The 19,705-nt window shown below is 46.0% G+C and overlaps 1 protein-coding gene across 2 annotated transcripts; it reads left to right on the forward strand.

Annotated features, from left to right (window-relative positions):
- The first annotated feature begins 62 nt into the window (after window positions 1-62).
- LOC120707066 lies at window positions 63-18,464 on the forward strand. 2 transcript variants are annotated; one of them, XM_039991838.1, is made up of 8 exons: window positions 63-671; window positions 794-856; window positions 1,652-2,362; window positions 6,265-6,399; window positions 14,825-14,908; window positions 15,741-15,797; window positions 15,934-16,020; window positions 17,942-18,464. In XM_039991838.1, the coding sequence occupies exons 1-8, from the start codon at window positions 177-179 to the stop codon at window positions 18,227-18,229; spliced, it is 1,920 nt and encodes a 639-aa protein (XP_039847772.1). In that variant the 5' UTR covers window positions 63-176; the 3' UTR covers window positions 18,230-18,464. The 2 variants fall into 2 exon arrangements, with proteins under 2 accessions (XP_039847772.1, XP_039847773.1); XM_039991839.1 differs by having other exon boundaries at window positions 1,652-2,347.
- Window positions 18,465-19,705: the final 1,241 nt, after the last annotated feature.

Consider the following 19,705-nt stretch of genomic DNA (forward strand, 5'->3'; position numbering starts at 1 on the left):
GTAATATTTCCTGTAGCATGAAGCCGGAGCCGGCGGGCGCGCGGAGCCCTCCCAAAGGGCCAAACCCGACGTCTCAGTCCAAGCCCAAACCTCCGATCCCCATTTCTTGGCAATTTCTTTCACCCCGGCCACCTCCCCCTCCGACACTAAGCCCCCGAATCGGTCGCCGCGGGGAAATGGGGCGGCGGCGCCGATTCACGCAGCTGGACGACGACGACGACGACGAGGAAGTGCCCGTAAAGACCAAGCCCTCCGGCGGCGGCGGCGCTTCCTCGGGCGCCAACCCCAGGAAGCCGCAGCCGCCGCCGCCGCAGCAGCGCCGCCGCGCCGCCGCGGACGAGGAGGAGGAGGAGGACGACGACGTGGAGCTCGAGGAGGAGGAGGAAGACGAGAAGGACCTCGAGGCGATGCGGCGGGCCGAGGAGGAGGAGCGGCGGGAGCAGGAGGCGGAGACGCAGACCCGCCGGCGCCGTGGACGTCCCAAGCGCCGCCGCGAACCGGAGAGTGAGGAGGAGGAGCCCGATGAGGAGGAGCCGCAGGAGGAGGAGCCCCGCGAGGAGGAGAACACGGAGGCGGTGCCCGTCGGGGACCCCGTCAAGGTCACCGGCAAGGGGAAGAAGCAGAAGAAGCACTACAACTCCTTCGAGTACGAGGGCAACACCTTTGAGCTGGTAAGCCGCCGCCTTCTTCCTCTCCGGCTTCCCTATTTCCGCCCTGTTGTGTGGTTTTAGGGTTTCGATAGGCACGGATTGTTTCTTTTCCGGTGGGTGATAGCTGTGGCTTTATCGTGCAGGAGGACCCCGTGCTGCTCACGCCTGAAGACCGCACTCAGAAGCCCTATGTCGCCATCATCAAGGTCTGTGATAAGATCAGGGACTCGGAGGTTCCAAAAAAAAAGGGGGGGGGGGGGGGGGACTCGGCAATTTACTCGATTTGTTTGTAGGGTTCCATAGGCTAGTTCACTAAGTTTGATGAGTTTGCAGCTATTGATGCTTCTGTTCTGTGGTAATTTGAGTGACCAGTCTTTTACCAGTAAGATAGACGTGTTCATTTTACTATGTATATGCTAATTACCTTAGGCACATTGGATTAGGCTAGGTTCGTTTGTGCTATTTTCAAATTGGCATTGTGCCTAGACTGTAACTCACATAGATTTGTAAGGTTTTTGTTTATGTGACCTCACAGTTCTTGCATAAATGTTTTCTTTAAATGTAATAATCCCTAGTTTTTTTAATTGCTTATGTTGTTCCCTGCATCTGGTTGCTACAAACTTCAAACTGTTGCTTTGAATTGTTGGATAATGGAACATCATAGTTGACATTTTCCGTGGATATTAACTAAGAGCTTGTGCTAGGCATCTATTTTGGTTTGATTTCTTTTTTCTTATGTTACCATGGATGCAAATGGACCTTAAGCTGAGGCCAACCTTTGTGTGGAGCAGTGTAATATCAACCTTACTTTATATTCTATGACTGGAATGATTACCTATTCTTACTAGTATGCTGATGCCAAAGTCCCTTATCATTTTACAACCAGAAGATATGTTTTAATATAGTGATCCTTAGATTTTGATACTGAAACCTTCTTGCTATTGTTCTCTATGATATTTGATTTTTTGTAACACATCTGCATGCTCCTTATCTTGGAACAGGATATAACAGAAACTGAGGGTAGCTTAAATGTGACTGGCCAATGGTTTTATAGGCCAGAAGAAGCTGATAAAAAAGGTGGTGGAAACTGGGTAGCACGTGACACCAGAGAGCTATTTTACAGTTTTCATATCGATGATGTGCCTGCAGAGTCAGTTATGCACAAATGTGTGGTCCATTTCATTCCTCAGCACAAGCAGATTCCCAGTCGAAAGCAGCACCCTGGATTTATTGTCCAGAAGGTTTATGATGCAGTTGAGAAGAAACTTTGGAACCTAACAGACAAGGACTATGAGGATAACAAGCAACAAGAGATTGATCTCCTTGTTAAGAAAACAATAGACCGCATTGGGCAGCTTCCTGACCTTGAGCCTGAAGAATCACCTATGGACAACAGTGATCATTTATCAAATAAACGAGGCCTACGTAAAAGACCTCTTAACCCTATAGATGTAACGAGAGAACCTCCAGTTGGAAAATCTGAGCAGTTTCCAAAAGCAGAGACACCTGGAAGTGATAACCTAAGGAATTATGACATCCTTGTCAGATATAAAGCACTTTGTGGTGAGAAAAATCGTGATAAGTGTCTTGACAAATTGGTAGATTGTATTCCACTAGCATCAAAGGAGAGTGCTGGAGCATCTCATGCTGGTCCTGATGCTGCCACTAAAAGTTCAAATAACGGTTCATCTGCAAAGGTTGTTGGTTCTGCTGTAAGTTACTTGTTGTTTTCATCCAGATGTTCTAAACTCTTGCATATTATATATGTCTTCCATGAATCATATTTCTTGTTTGTCAGTAAAAATGTTTAAGAAGAGGGAATCCCATCTTGTGACGTTTCGTAGTGGACAACACTCGAGCCAGATCGACTTTATCCTTACTAGGAGGGAGGATAGACGTGATTGCTTAGATTGTAAGGTGATACCTGGGGAGTGTGTTGTCCCTCAACACAAGCTTGTGGTGGCGGACTTTCGTCTTCGGGTACGTGTCCACCGGGACAAATGTACCAAGATTGCGAGAACAAAGTGGTGGAAGCTTAGAGGGGAAGCGGCACAAGCGTTTAAGGAAAGGATGCTAGGTGAGGGGTCTTGGGAAGAAGGAGAAGACGCAGATGACATGTGGCTAAAGATGGCAACATGTGTTCGGAAGGTGGCCTCAGAGGTGTTTGGCGTGAGTAAGGGAGGCAAACAGGAGGGGAAAGACACCTGGTGGTGGAACGACGAGGTGCAAAGGGCTATTAAGGAGAAGAAGGAGTGTTTCAAGCGTCTCCATCTTGACAAGAGTGCAGCCAACATCGAGGGCTATAAATTAGCGAAGAGGGTTGCAAAGCGAGCTGTGAGTGTAGCAAAAGGTAAAGCGTATGATGACCTGTATCAGCGGCTAGGCACGAAAGAAGGGGAAAAGGACATTTATAGGATGGCTAGGATCCGCGAGCGGAAGACAAGGGACATCAACCAAATCAAATGCATTAAGGATGGGACAGATCGACTGCTAGTGAAGGATGATGAGATCATGGATAGATGGAGAGAGTACTTCGACAAGTTGTTTAATGGGGAGAGTGAGAGCCCTACCCTTGAGTTAGATGACTCTTTTGACGATACCAACAGACGTTTTGTGAGGAGAATTCAGGAGGTAGAAATCGGGGAGGCTTTGAAGAGGATGAAGAGAGGTAAAGCGTTGGGTCCTGATGGTATTCCCATTGAGGTGTGGAGATGCCTAGGGGATAGAGCAATAGTTTGGTTAACTAAGCTTTTTAATCTCATTTTTCGGTCAAACAAGATGCCGGAAGAATGGAGGAGAAGTATATTAGTACCTATCTTCAAAAACAAGGGCGATGTTCAAAGTTGTACTAACTACCGTGGGATTAAGCTGATGAGCCATACGATGAAGCTTTGGGAGAGGGTCATCGAGCATCGCCTAAGAAGAGGGACAAGTGTGACCCAAAACCAATTTGGGTTCATGCCTGGAAGGTCAACCATGGAGGCGATTTTCTTAATACGACAATTGATGGAGAGATATAGGGAGCAGAAGAAGGATTTGCACATGGTCTTCATTGACCTTGAGAAGGCATATGACAAAGTACCGAGAAATGTCATGTGGTGGTCTTTGGAGAAGCACAAAGTCCCAACCAAGTACATTACCCTCATTAAGGATATGTACAAAGATGCGACGACGTTTGTCCGGACATGTGATGGCAACACCACTGACTTTCCTATTAACATAGGCCTACACCAGGGGTCAGCATTGAGCCCTTATTTATTTGCTTTAGTGATGGATGAGATCACAAGGGATATACAAGGTGAGATCCCTTGGTGTATGCTCTTTGCTGATGATGTGGTGCTAGTTGACGAGAGTAGGGCAGGGGTTAATAGGAAGTTAGAGCTGTGGAGACGCACGTTAGAGTCGAAAGGGTTCAGACTTAGTAGGACCAAGACCGAGTACATGATGTGCGATTTCAGCGCGACTAGGCATGAGGGGGGAGACGTTAGTCTAGATGGGCAAGTGGTGGTCCAGAAGGATACGTTTCGGTATTTAGGATCGGTGTTACAAAAGGATGGCGACATTGATGAAGATGTTAGGCATAGAATTTCAGCTGGCTGGTTGAAATGGCGGCAAGCTTCTGGCATCCTTTGTGACAAGAGGGTGCCACAAAAGCTAAAAGGCAAATTCTATAGGACAGCAATTCGTCCGGCGATATTATACGGTGCTGAATGTTGGCCTACAAAAAGACGACATGTGCAGCAACTGAGTGTAGCAGAGATGCGGATGTTGCGGTGGTTTTGCGGGCACACACGGAGGGATAGAGTCCGGAACGAAGTTATTCGGGATAGGGTCGGGGTGGCACCAATTGAGGAGAAACTTACTCAGCATCGGCTGAGATGGTTTGGACATGTCCAACGAAGGCCTCCTGAGGCGCCGGTGCGTAATGGGATCCTTGAGCTAGTCGATAATGTAAAGAGGGGTAGAGGTAGACCTAAACTGACGTGGGATGAGTCGGTTAAGAGAGACCTTAAGGATTGGAACATCTCTAAAGAGATAGCTTTGGATAGGAGCGCTTGGAGACTAGCTATCAATGTGCCTGAACCTTGAACTTATTTCTTTCGGGTTTCATCTCTAGCCTACCCCAACTTGCTTGGGAAAAAAGGCTATGTTGTTGTTGTTGTTGTTGTCAGTAAAAATGTTGATGCCATTACGTGTTTAGGTCTAACTAATTGCAAGTTATTGTATGTAATGTCAAAGGATTCCTAGGTCATTGTACAACTTACCAAATGAAGCATCTGTCACCTAGGGACACTACTAATTGCAAGTTATTGTATGTAATGTCAAAGGATTCCTAGGTCATTGTACAACTTACCAAATGAAGCATCTGTCACCTAGGGACACTACTAATTAGCAAACATAACCAACTCTGGTGGCTGCTAAACTGATCCTACATTTCTTTGTGAAATAGAATTTTGAAATGATCCAGAACCAATTATGTTATGAATGCCATGTCATTTTCAATTGATTTCTGAGGCTGCATTTATTTATTAATATGCATTGCTAAAATAAGTTACCTGAGATGTGAGGCTTTAAAGCCTGTCTCACAGTTAAGTAGATGGTTGTGTTGATGCTGTGGCTTGCTAATATGGCAAAAATTGCACTCTTTTTGTTGTGAAATAGTCTCCTATTTGTTCCATCTTCAAAACCTATGGACTGAAGGGAAAAGAGATGTACTTAGATGCTTGAATAATGTTGAATTTGTGGCATGGGGTGTTACTGTTAGTCTGCCAAAGTATCTCTATTAGATCTGTCACTAGTCAGTATGATTTCTTCAGCATGCACTAATTATGGCTTTTAAGCACCAACCATATGTTAGCAATGCAATTAACCATAATCTCTTTTTCATTGGTGATGGCCATCTTGTTAGTGCTTATAATATAAGCTTTGCTTGAGTTGGTTAATTTTGGATAACTCGAAGGATGATGAATTATGGAGATTGCTTGATTGTGGTCCCTTTGAGCTTGGCATTTACAGATTATGTATTTTTTGAAATATGCCTGGATTGAGAGCACAGATTAATTATTTTTATTCAATGAATTAAGAAATCTGAAGGACAGGCCTGGCTCAGTGGTTAAAGTCACCCCACTGAGCCAAAAGGTCCTGGGTTTGAGTCAGCCTCTCTGCTTGCAGGGGAAAGGCTTGCCTTGGTTATTCCTTCCCTAGACCCCACTCACGTGGGAGCTACCAGCACTGGGTCTGTCCTTTTTTTTAATGAATTAAGAAATCTCATGGTTGGGGCGGAACTTGGATAAATTTGTCCACACTCCACAATATGAAATGTCAGCATAATGTTTCTTGCTTGGGAAATTCCATCTCTGTCCTCTTTTTCTGCATTTATGTGCATACTTCTAGAATCCATTCAGTTTCTTTAAATAAAGAACGTGTCTCAGGTCTGAGTTTTCTGTTTATATTTGTAACTTTACTCTTTTTACTGTTTATATTTATGAAAAGTATGTTTGCTAATGCCTTCATCCTTCTTTTTGGCTCGTTGCATCCCTCATTCCATGTTTCTGTACATCTGTTGATCCTTCATTTCCCTCTTATAACGATGATTTTCTATGTTTTCAATCAGGACAATGAAAAATCATATGCACCTGATGTTGTTGTTCCAATAATGGTTGCATTAGAAAGATCTGCATATGAAGCTCTAGGCAATGATTTTTTGAAGTATAACCAGAAACTGAGACAGCTAGTTTTCAACATCAAGGTATGCATGTTTTTATCATGGGACACTTGATAACTTTAGATAATTACCTGTTATCATACCATCAATCTTAATGGTGTATTACTGTCGCGAATGTATGTTTGTACTCAAGCATGCATTCATTATGTGCCAAGCATGCATTCATTATGTGCCAACGTATATTCTTATTTTCCAACATGGTTTGAATCTTGAAAACATAGAATATTTCAGTTCAGATTGTTTATTGTGTTTTGGCCAACCTAAATTGTTAGTTTTAAAACTGTCCTATTTGAGAACCTTTAGTTCTCCGCATGCAGTGCTTGTGTATCCTGCAAAGTTATTGACAAGCAGCCTCAATTGTATAGTTATGTTAGCTTGCTTCAAATCTGTTCCGTTGCAGATTTTTGGAGTCCATAACTTGCAGTGATTCTAGCAATAATCTGTTAGTGAAATTTATACTACAACAAATAAGTTTAAAGTTGAATCTATCGTTATCAAAACCTTGGCCATTCCAATGATCCAATCAGCATTTACTGTCTCCATACACAGTTTTTGCGTCCTGTACAACTAAATAGAACTTGCACCTCTAAACTGTGATACACGCCTGATGGCATCTTCTGCGTTGTTGCAACCAGTACTGCCACTTGATGAACTTGATAAAGTAAAAAGAATCTGTATGTCACCTACTCACCTTCTCCATAAGACGTATCAGCTCCGCACGTTCACCAAAGTACAATATAAAAAAACAAGCATCACAGATCATTGTTCGCATATTAATGCTGCGAATACTAGACATTTTCTATAATCCATTTCTGTATGGATTAGGCTAGTTATTATTTCATGTTTTTTTTCTCGAATACGCAGGAGAGCTGTGTATCATTGTATTTATAGAAGAAAAGAGTCATACATAGACCCAACACACCCCCCACACACCCTGAAAGCAAAAAGAACTAATCACCCGTTACACAAGAAAGAGCGACCACTCCTAGAGGTCAGCCAGCTAACCTATACCCTGAATAGAAAGCAGGGTAAGACCCCTAGCACCTGCTAAGCACCGCAGCCGTGCTTCATCCATGGCCAAAGAAAGAGCAGTAGCGACACTTGGGACCACCCCGTTGAAGGCGTAGTCATAGTTATTATTTCATGTTAAAACATAAAAAGCAAATTCTGCATCCATCCTTCTTCAGTGTTCAGGCTATGAGACTGTAAACCAATAACATTTTTTTTCGAATACGCAGGAGAGCTGCACATCATTGTATTAAGAAGAAGAAATAGTCCAAATACAAAACATCACATCCCACCTTGGACTAGAATGGGGGTGATGGTAAGAAGATAAAAGAACCTATTACAATAAGTAAATCGAGAAGGACCTGACCCCAAATTTTCTTTGCTCAACGCTAATGAGCATCTACTCTGCCCTCACCTAGGGCAGCAAGCCTCTTTGCCCCTGCAAGCAGCCACAAATGGTGCTCGACCTTAAACTCCTGTAGAGCATGCTGCAAATTTGGGGTAGACCCCTCAAAGACACGTGTTCCGATGTTTCCAAAGAATCCATGCACCAAGAATGATCAGCGAATTGAACCCCTTCTTTTGCTGTTTAGGAATTTTCCTCCAAGCTTTCTTCCACCAATCAGCCAGGGAAGTGTCTCTTCTATTAGGTGCCTGGGTGGCAAGCCCCAGGGGCTGCAAAATTGAGAACCAAAACTGCCTGGAAAAAACACATGAGGTGAGGAGGTGTTGCACCGTTTCATCTTCCTGGTCACAGAGTGGGCAGTGTGCTGGGTGAGGTAGCCCCCTTTGTTGCAACCGATCAGCTGTCCAACAGCGATTTCGGATAGCCAACCAAATAAAAGTCTTGCATTTACTTGGTGCCCACGATTTCCAAATTCTTTTCCAAGGATCAAAAGTAGTAGAACCGACAAGGAAGGCTCTGTAAGCAGACCTAGTTGAGAAAGTACCGGAGGATTCCCATTTCCAAAGGTGATGATCCTCCATGGTGCTGAGGGTGATGTTAGATAAAGTGTCCCATAGCTCTAGGCACTCAGCTAGCCCACTCCAACCGAGAGCACCCCTAATGTCTCTTACCCAGGTCTGATCATGGAGGGCCTCTTCCACAGTCCTCTTGTTCCTCACCCTTGCAGGAACACTCATGTAAACATTAGGAGCAAAATCTTGCAGGCATCTGCCATGAATCCATCGATCGGACCAGAAAAGAGTGTTCTTTCCATCTCCAACAGAGGTGACAATAGAAATGGCAAACATCGCCGAGGAGTGGGCATGCACAGGGATCCTCAGACCAGCCCAAGGGCGATCTGGGTTGGTTTTCTCGATCCAGAGCCATCTCATCTGTAGAGCCCAACTCATGATTTCTAGGTTATGAATTCCCAGGCCCCCCAAATCAAGAGGGCGCATGACTTTCTCCCAGGCTACCAAGCAACAGCCACCATTTGCCTCTTTCCTTCCTTTCCACAAGAAATTTCTTCTGATCTTATCTATACTGCGGATAAACCACTTAGGGACTTTGAGAGCGATCAGTAGGTATATCGGGATAGCAGTGAGTACTGCTTTTACCAAAACTGCTCGACCAGCCAAAGATAATAGAGGTGCTTTCCATCCCGGCAGTTTGTTAGCGATCTTTTCAATCCAAACTAGAAGATCTCGCTTACGTAATTTCTTATCTGATATTGGTAAGCCCAAATAATTGGAGGGGAAAGCTGAAACCGGGCAATGCAGAGTGCTGTCAACTCTTTCCATGATATTGGTGTTGCACTGAATAGGGATCACACAGCTTTTTTGCAGGTTTGTTTGTAAACCAGATGCATCCCCGAAGAGTTGTAGCAATGCTTTTGTTAACTGCAAGTCTTCCTCATTGGGCCGAATAAATAGGGCTACGTCATCGGCATAGAGCGAGAGACGCTGACCCGCAGAGTGGAGAGGCTGCAGCAAGCCTTCCTGATCAGCACGACAGAACATGCTATTGAGAACATCCATTACCAATATGAACAGCATGGGGGACAGAGGATCATCCTGACGGAGTCCTCGCTGGTGAGATATGAAGTTACCCGGTTCACCATTTAGTAAAACTTGAGTGGAGGCAGACTTGAGCAAATTGGCAATGAGATTACACCACCCATTGCTGAATCCCAAATGAGCCAGCACCTCCAGCAAAAAACTCCATGCGACTGAATCGAAAGCTTTTGAAATATCAAGCTTGAGAAATAGACTTGAGACCTTACGGTGATGTAATACCTTGATGGTTTGCTGAACCAACATGAAGTTATCATGGATGCATCTGCCCCTTATAAATGCACTTTGGTTGGTAGCAACCATGCTGTCCAGCAGAGGTGCCAGTCGATTTGCCAACATTTTTGTGACCAATTTTGCAAAGCTATGTACTAAACTGATCGGCCGATAATCCCTAGCTTCCCATGCTTCCTCTTTCTTGGGGATGAGGGTAATATAGGCAGAATTCAGCAGTTCTAGCATTCTTGTATCACCTTGCTGTAAGGAGGACAGTGCTGCCAAGAAATCAGATTTAATTATCGGCTAACAGGTCTTATAGAATTTTCCAGTGTACCCATCTGGTCCTGGAGCACGGTCAGCAGGGAGTGATCTGATCGTAGCCCACACTTCCTCTTCAGTGAAAGGCACATCCAGTGCGGATAGATCAGTGCCCGCCCTATGAAATGCTGGGAGCTCAAGGGTGCAAGGTCGCTGCGCAGCCGTACCCAGTACACTGTCAAAATAGTCAAAGAGGATCTGGTGCTTTTCTTGCTGGGATGTTACCACCTGGTTCCCATCCTTGAGTCTGTAGATAAAATTCTTGCGTCGCCGGCAGCTAGCTTGTTTATGGAAAAATGAAGTGTTAGCATCTCCATCCTTCAAGTACCTTACCCTTGATCGCAATCGGGCAATTGTTCGTTCTAAAGAAGATAGAACTAAGCAGTGACGCTTCAATTTGCATCGGAACCAATTCTCCTCCACAGAGAGGTCACGGATGTCTTGGGCCATTTCAATATGATGTAAGATATGCCGTGCAAGAGCTAGCTGCTTTTTAATGTTACCCGTTTGTTTTTGGCTCCAGGATTGAAGTGCTCTGGCCAGCCGCTTCAGCTTGATTGAAATGCACTGGAGAGGATAGTGAGTTGACACTGGTGCATCCTAAGATTGCTGGACAGTTTCATAAAACCCAGGCAACCGCGGCCAAAAACTTTCAAAGTGGAATCTTCTCTTACCCGCAATCCTTTCGCAAAGGCCCAGGACAAGAGGACAGTGGTCAGACATCTCTGTAGCGGCGCTTTGCAGCAAACTTTCTGGGTATAAATCTTCCCAATCATTGGTACATAAAACCCGATCCAATTTGACCAAGGTAGGTGAGGCTCTTTCATTCGACCATATATAACGTCTCCCCAAGAGAGGGATCTCTTTCAGCTCTAAATCATTCACAAAACGTCTAGATCTCCCCATCATAACTCTGTTCACATTATCATTGTTCTTATCTTCAGAGCTATAAATCATGTTGAAGTCGCCAGCAATCATCCATGGGCCTGGGCAGCTTGAACGAACCTCACGAAGCTCTGCCAGGAAGGACAACTTGTCCTCATCACGTTGAGGTCCATAGACCCCTGTCAGCCACCAAGGGGAGCCAGTGCTGCTATTAAGAAGAACCGAGACAGAGAAGCGGTGGACAAAATTGTGTTCAACGGAGAAGGATTGATCACGCCAGGCAATAAGAATACCCCCTCTTGTATGTTGAGCCGGCAGGAATACAAATTCAGAGAAATCCCGACCAAGAAAGGAGATCACATCACGCTCAGAAATGTGATTAAGTTTAGTTTCTTGAAGACAAACAACAGAAGGTCTGAAATCATCAACCACTTTCCTGAGATTGTCCCTTCTCCCCCGATCGTTGAGACCTCGCACATTCCAAATCAGGATGCTGGTGTTTTCCATTAGAAAATATCAGTAACATGACCAGTACAACCCCCTTTTAGTACACAGCAATGGCCTCGGCTCTAGCTTGCCCCTCAGGGGGGGACCTCCCAGCCAAACAGGGCCGAGAGCGCAGCGAGATTATCGCGCCCTAGGAGGTGGTTGTAGAATTTGGAGTATCGAGCTAGCGCATCATCTGAAATTCTGCCCTCGTCACTAATAAAACCAAGTTTTCTGCATACGGTGGAGGCAGAGATCCGATCAGACTCAGGTGGCAGGTTGGCTAGTCGACGGCTTCGTTGCGGCATAGACACAGGCCCCACAGTTCTCTGTCTTCTTTTGTTGGTGGTCGGAGTTGGCGCAATGGCCTGAACCGGTCTGGAAATCTTTTGAATGAACTTCGAAACTTCAGCGTTACTTGAATCCTGTCTCCTTGGCTTGCGAGTGTAGACGACCAGGTTATCAGGGAGAATCCGCTGATAAAGCATGGTGGCAATCGGAGGGGTGTCAGTTGAAGGAGACATGGCCGCCAATGCTGTGGTCGCAGCGGACATCGCGGCAGAGGGCACAGCGGCAACTCCCACTGATGTCGCAGCCGCCGCCTCCGTGGTCGCCGCAGCCACGCCTGCGGATGGCAGAGCAGTCTCCTCCATGGTGCAAACGGGCTCCATGGCCGGAGGGTCACCATCAACAGTGGGCCGGCCCACTGGAGGTGTACCTTCGACGGCCACGGAAGCCAAGGGCACATCATCGATCACCGGACACCGGGCCTCCAAAAGCAGGGGGTCTTCAGGCGTGGCGCAACAAGTGGGCCCGGGGCCGCCAGAAGAAGAGGCAGGGCCCACTGCGTCCACGGAAGGAGCAGGCGCCGAGGAGGCGGGAGTAACTGCGGCCGCCTTATCGACGTAGTCCGAGGAGGACGCCTCCTTCACGACGGCATCGGTACCCCCGCACGGTGTCACCTGGGAAGACGCGGCATCTCCTCGGGTACCGCCTGATGCATGCAGGGGACGTGAGACGAGGCGGCACGGTTCCTGGTGTAGTTCCCAAGCCGCGACTGGACCGGGCCCCGATGGGCCCCGACATGCCCACCGCCGTTCACCTCCGCCGCCGGGACAGCAGAGTCCGCCGCACGCCGGACCCATCGCCGGCGACGTCGCCCGCTGGAACCAGCGGGCGGAGGCGGTGGAGGGGCGTCGTCGTCGCGAGGTCGAACCGAATTTTTGATCGGGTATGAGAGCATGTCGCGACCTGGCGTCCGGCGTTGCGGTGGCTTCCGGCTCGGGGATAATCAGGTCGACCACCGGGGGGACGACGCCATCACTGGAACGCCAGGCGGCGAGCCGGAAAACCTCCCGCTGGGCCTCAGAATCAGGATGAACCTCCCGTGGCACGCAGCAATCGCCAAGAAGCTGCGACACCGTCTCCAAGTCCCATGCGTGCGTCGGGATTCCGCGAAGCTCGACGTCCACCTCCGACGGGAACAGCTCCGCCGAGGAAAGGAAGAACCGGGACCAGCGCATGACGTGAAGCCGGTCAGGGGGAACCAGGATCGCCCGCCCACCGTTGTAGATGCGCGTCGCCGTGAGTGCGTCCGGCAAGATCAAGAGGGAGCTTGCGGGGCCAAGATTGATGATGTTCAGCAAGTTCGCCTTGATCTCAAACCGATGCGCGATAGCCGGGACGATATGCTCGGAAAGGCTCCCCGGGTCGTCGGCGATCACCGACAGAATGAGGGCGCGCTCGGCCAGTCGCTCCTCCCGAAGCTCAACGTCAGCCGACCGGCGGAGAACGCAGCGCGGTCGGGGCACTAGCTCAACGGGGGAGTCGAGACGATGGTCGCCATCAGAGCCCGCAGACCAATCTTCATCAAACTCCCTGGAGCCAGGCGCAGGAGGGGAAGACGACGGACCGCCACTGCGACGTCGCTTGCGGGAACGCCGACGGCGCCGACCAGCGCCAGCACCATCACCAGAGGGAGCCATCGCCGTGACCTGGGAGCTGTCTGGCGCGGTGCGACCGCCCGGGGCCGCCGCTGTTGGGGAAGAAACTGGTCGCCACACCAGTCTGTGACGAGGGCCCGCCGAAGGGGCCGCGAGCCGAACGGGGCAGACGTAGCTCCGGTGGCCAGACCCACGACACTTGAAGCATTGAGCGCTGGAGCGACACGATGCCGCGCGATGCCAGGGAGAGAAGCAATTGAAGCACTTCCCCCGGAGGTCCACCGGAACGCGCCGATGAAGACGCCGCTCAAGCCGCGCGAGCTCCTTGCGAGTGCGCCTGCTCACCACGGGACGCTAGCCGTCCGCCCCAGGACCGGAAGGCCGCCGTGGGGGAAGGGAATCCCGCAGGCGAATCACCAGGCGAGGGGTCGCACGGACGGGGCGAGACGAAACAGGGGAAGGTCGCTCCGGCATCGTCGAGGGTGCCTGCGACGCCGCGATACTTACCAGGAGGACTTCCTTGAAGGAGGGCCGGGAATCGCCGCTGCCGGACTTGCTGGACGGAGGGGAATCGCAGGACCACCGTAGGGCCTTGCCGCAGCCAGCAGGGGGGGCTCCCGATGCCGGGGAGAAACGGAGGTTGGGGGTGGCCGCCGGGGACGGAATGCCCGCCGGCGTGGGGCTGCAGGGGGGTGGTGGCGCCGGGGAGGGGAGAGGACGGGGTGGTCGGGAGACGGAGAGGCGAGAGGGTAGCCATCTTGTTCCAATAACATTTACTAATATGAAATTATATATTATATTTCTGGAGGAATATTTGTATTGCTATTGCGGATACTTCGCAAAACTCATGTACCGGTATCGGATACCGTATCGGATACCCGTACTACACGGATACTCCTGGATACGTATCCCGTAGGTATAGGTAATTTATGTGATTTTCAAATAATAAAAACAAATCGGATACTTCTAAGATACCTTACCGATACATGTGGGATACCTTGAAACCAGTACTCATTCACTACACATAAGAGCAATCTATGCAGCTGTGTACAACCACTTTGTACAAGCAGGTGGGCTCTAGTTGCTACGTTATGTGTGTGTTGAACCTAAGTTTGAATGATGGCTTCATGGCTTGAACGTTATGCCTTGAACCATAGAACGTTATATCCTGAATAATGTTATTGTTATGTTATGTAATATTTAAGATATGTGTGCTAATTTCTAATTTGAGTGGATTTATTATTTTTTATTTTTAAGTATATTGACGTATCCCCGTATCTGCATTTTGGGAGAAATGGCGTATCGGAGTATCGCGTACCGGGATCTGTATCCGTGTATCCGTGCAACATAGCATACTTGTGTCTGATTATCAGGATGTTAGCAATTATATGCACCCTAACTATTTCATGTGAGGTCCCTTTCCGTATCAAGAATTATAACTCATGCTGTGTTATACTTCTCTTTGTTTCTATTTCTATTTTTATTTCAATAGTTGTTCTCTGAATCTGTTTCTATTGTTATTATTTCAAATATTCAATGTTGGACTTACCATGGTTATTTTGGTTATCATACAGAATAACTCTAAACTACGCAGCCGACTGATGGACAAGGAGCTTGATCCTCCAGTTCTTTTAACTATGTCCCCTGATGAATTAAAGGTCTAATTGTCATTTTAAATATTTTACATTTTGGTTATTATAGGAGTCAGATATCCTATCTTCATTACATTGTTTACTTAAATCAATTTCATCCTTGTGCCAATAGCTCACACTATAGTTATTTTAAGTTGATAGGACAACTTCATTTACATTGACAAATTTGATAGGACAATTTACCTGTGGCAACATGGTTGACTGCTGTTGCAGCATGAAACAGCGCGATATGGCAGCGTTGTAATATATTATTGTGTAAAAAGTGCCCAATGCTTAAATTTCTGTAGTTACTGTAGACTTTTGGGTTATATTTTTACTGATTCCATAAGCCCATAAATGTTATGTTTTCTATATCCGTCAGTTTACATTTAAGTTGGCCTTCTGAGGGAGTGTTTACCTTAGCCTTCTAAGACCAAATAACATTATACTTATGTATAAGGGGCACAGTTCCCTCTTCTAATCCTAGACATCCTCCTTCCTCCACCCTGGATGATAGTACATAGTTGAGAATACTCTTCTACACAATGGTTGCGTAAATTACTTGGTGACCATATGTGTTTGTTTGTCTGTGAATTGTTACTCTTATAGCACTACTATGCTTTTTGTGTGTTGTCATGTTGGACTTGCAAGAACATGGTATTCAATACCGCTGTATTGAGTATACTAAACTACTAGTAGCGCAGATTTACTGCTGGACCCATGTTTTACTGAAGTTATTCTTATTTTCTGAGGAAATGTTTTTATAATTTCTTGTATTAACGTTTTCCAGCTGTATATCACACTGTATCACAAAACCCTTGCCACAAAGTGCTCATATATAGTATTTACAACATTTCAGGTTGGTTTGACTTCAGCAAAAAAGACATCTGAACCAGAAGAGTCAAGACAGTTGCAGGTATGGTACATATATTTTGTAAGCTAAGTAAAACCAGTGAAGAGAACAAAGAGGAATATTCATTACTATAACTGAATTTTTCACACGTAATTCTTTTACACTATGATTCTCAAAGTTTGTCAATTGTCTTACTTAGATGACTGATACAAGATGTCCAAGATGCAGCGAAAAGAAAGTTGGCATATCTGATATTATCCATGCAGGTCATGGAGATCGCTATCAGGTCTGAAAATCTTTCATGTTGTATTCTCTTTTTTTTTTTCATACCAGTTTTCTCACACAAGATGGAACTTGCTTGCTTTACTTTGTTGCTAGCTGTATCATTGACTTTTCCTAAGTAGTATCACACCACTCATACTGTCTGCTTATTTACTTATTGTAAAAAAATATTTCTCTTTTGGGGGCAAAATAATATTTGGTAGTGTTTATCTTGCAGTTTGAGGGAACATTCATCTAAAAGTTTCAGTTTCTTTTTTTCTTTAGCATGTGCTGCAAAAAGTTTTAACTCAGTTGTAGACCCCAATAGGGTGTAAATTAGCTTGATTTTATAAGATTATGATGTTAGATATCCCATTCTGTAGTCTTGGGAGTTTAATATACGTTTTCAAGGTGCCTCAGAGTAAATTGGACTTGTTTCATTCAGTATCATCTATGGTTAGAACAAGCAGATTCAGTGAAAAATAAGGAATATAGATGGTATCAGATATGACATAAACCTTAGGTTAGAACTGGCTTGGTAATTCTTGATCCTTGAAACACAGAAATACTGGTGGCAGTCTTAATAAAATGGAACTTAGGTTCATTCTGTAACAAATGTTGAGAGATAACAGATTGTTTATTTCTCAATCCATGCTACTGCGCCACGCCCAGTGTTATAAAATTTTGGTGCTAGAAGTTCTGTTTGCAAACTTCTTTAGTGGACGTTCAGTGTGTAAAGGGATTTCAACAGTTCTACTGGTACTGCTTAACAGATGTACTGTTTACATGATGTGCTGTTGAACTTGGATTCTATTGCTCGAAATAGATTTAGAAGGATGTTCAGTATGTAAAGGGATTTCAACAATAGTACTGGTACTTCTCAACAGATGTACTGTTTACATGACGCCATGTCAACTTGGATTCTTTTATCTGATTGATTTAGAAGGATGAAGGACCAGGCTAATGTACAGCCGACCGTACGTTAGGCCTGCCGTACGGCCGCTCCTTTTAGGGGAAGCCACTAATCAGAATTTCCTATTTTGGCAATCTTCCCACTTCGCATCGTGTACTCTGTACACAATTTCAAACAAAAAAGAACATAGTTTCAATATCAAGTAAAAAAAATCAAAATCCGATTACACAGTTACACTTGTTTCAATAAGAGCTTCGAAACAAGATTCCACACCACTATAAAAAAAGGACAGACCCAGTGCTGGTAGCTCCCACGTGAGTGGGGTCTGGGGAAGGAATAACCAAGGCAAGTCTTTCCCCTGCATGCAGAGAGACTGACTTGAACCCAGGACCTTTTGGCTCAGTGGGGTGACTTTAACCACTGCGCCAGGCCTGTCCTTCATGTTTCAAAGATATATTTTTTCGTGTGAGAAAATGCTTTCTTAGTGTATTCTAATTTGCTTGTGGATTTTGCAAAAGTTGCTCATCGTTTATGAAATGTTGTTTGACTCGCCCGAGTTTAGTTGAAGTGGATATTGATGTTGATATTTAGAAGATAATTGGATGATATGATTAGAGAATGATGGCAAACAATTATGTTGGGGTAGGTGGATGTTTATTGCATGATCAGTGATAGATAACTTTAGCAAGTCAATTGAGCATTTTTACTAATTTATGTTGGTATTTTTCTAATCTACTTAAGCAATTTATGTGTATCTAAAAAATATTGTTGAAACATATGCAAGTGACCTCTTGTTTTGAAGGTCTTTTTAAAAAAATACAGATGTGCAATCAGAATTTGAATTTGATAGCTGGTCTGAGAACTACAACTTTTTATTAGAGCAGTAGAAATAAAAATGCTACTCCGTAAACCACTCCCTGTAGATGTATGCAGCCGTGCAACTAAATTTAAATACGGACGGCCAGTAAGAAGTCTTTACCGAGGAGGAATTTCATATAGGGAACTGACCTAACTATTTTCCTTTGGTTTTCAGCTTGAGTGTACTGCCTGCGGCCACACATGGTTTTCATCAAGAGATGCCATCACAACGCTGACTGAAGATGGCCCAAGCACTGCTGGGAATGTGGGAACCGCCCCTTGGGCAACAGCGAAGTTTGACGTCCTCGAGAAGCAGCTGACGAGCCCACGGGGCCAGCCTGACAAGCCCGCTGCTGACCCCCTCCAGAAGAGCACCGCCGCCTACATGCCAACGCTGGAGAAGCAGAAGTCGTTCGTTAAGCCCAAGCCGGGTGAACCCTCCCCTGCGGTAAATCAGGAGTAGAAGTGTGGCCATGTTGCGGATTGGTCTTTAATCTTTAGCTTTAGGAAGCTGGGACGTGTAGGGGCTTTGTACATAAGTGATGTAGGATTGCATTGTTCCCGTTTCTTGATATGCCACCAACTCGCTTTACTGGTTGTAGTGCGCAGCCGCTCCGGTACTTCCGTGCCACTAATACTGTCTGCTGTAGTGCGTACCCATTAGCCAACACCTTTATTCACACTTTTTTTGGAAACCACCTGTTGCTTACCGCCTGACACAAATACTTGCTGTTTGTCGTTGCCAGGTTGGATAAATTTAAGATATTCAAGGCTGAAGTAAAAAATTAGCACGACCTAAAGATTAAAATAGTAAGATCAGATCGAAGAGGTGAATACAGAAAAATGGAATAGCAGTTTAGTATTCTACACTGGTGAGTCTTAGCGGAATGGAGTAATTGAAAGGCGTAACTAAACCTTAACGGACATGGTGAGAAACGGACATGGTGAGAAGTATGATGAGTTACTCAATGTTACTGATTAATTTGTGGATGGAGTTGTTAAAAACTGCCATTCGAATTTTTAATTGTGTAACAAGTCAGTGTCTAAAATACCATATGAGTTATGGACAGAGAGAAAACTTACATTAAATTATTTGTGTAGGGCTGTCCAGCTAAAGTGAAAATATTCAACCCAAACATTGGGAAGCTAGATCTTAAGATAGTCAATTGTCATTTTATTGATTATCCAGAAAGGGGGCATATCTAATGGAAACCAATGTAGCTGTGGAAACTTGCAAACTATAGATTCAGGCCACACGTGGCTCATCTGATGGCTCCCTTTAGAGAGGTGAGTTGATTTTGCACTTAAATACCCCCATCATCAATTTTCCTAATCACAGTTTGCAAAATACCCCCTCCACCTCATGTCCCTTCCTTTTCCCTCGATCGGATCCCCGTCGCCCTGTCCGCTTGCCTCCCGCGACTCGCCATCCCTGCACTGGCCCGCCCGCCCGCCCGCCCCTGCACACGCCGTCCGTCCACCCGTGGACGAACCTTTCGCCGCGCCTCCTCGCCCGCCCTCTGCTGCGTCATGGTGGTGCTCGTCGACGGGGGTGCTCCGTTCCAGAGCATCGACTGTGAGGACCAGCTGCAGCGCTTTGGCATCTGTGGTTCTCCAAGATCGAACCGCAGGAGGCGGCGAGGCGCCAAGGAAAGCAGTGTTGCCGCTGCCCAAGAGTCGCTCGCGCATGTTGTTTGCTTGTGATGGTTCCTGTAGTGTTGTTAGTACACAATACGTGATGTAAATTGTATTATTTGAACTGAATTTGACAGGTCTTGTTGTAACTGTAAGCATCTCACGCTGAGCGCTGAGACACATAATTATGCTGAAATGAGCATTAAAAATTCAGGTTCTGCAGGTTAACTTCATGTGTACTGAAAATTGCTTTTGGTCCCAAGTTGATACTCTGATTGAGAGAATGTCCCTGCAGAATTCCTAC

Source organism: Panicum virgatum, chromosome 5K (assembly GCF_016808335.1).
Source record: "Panicum virgatum strain AP13 chromosome 5K, P.virgatum_v5, whole genome shotgun sequence".
Lineage (NCBI taxonomy): Eukaryota > Viridiplantae > Streptophyta > Magnoliopsida > Poales > Poaceae > Panicum > Panicum virgatum.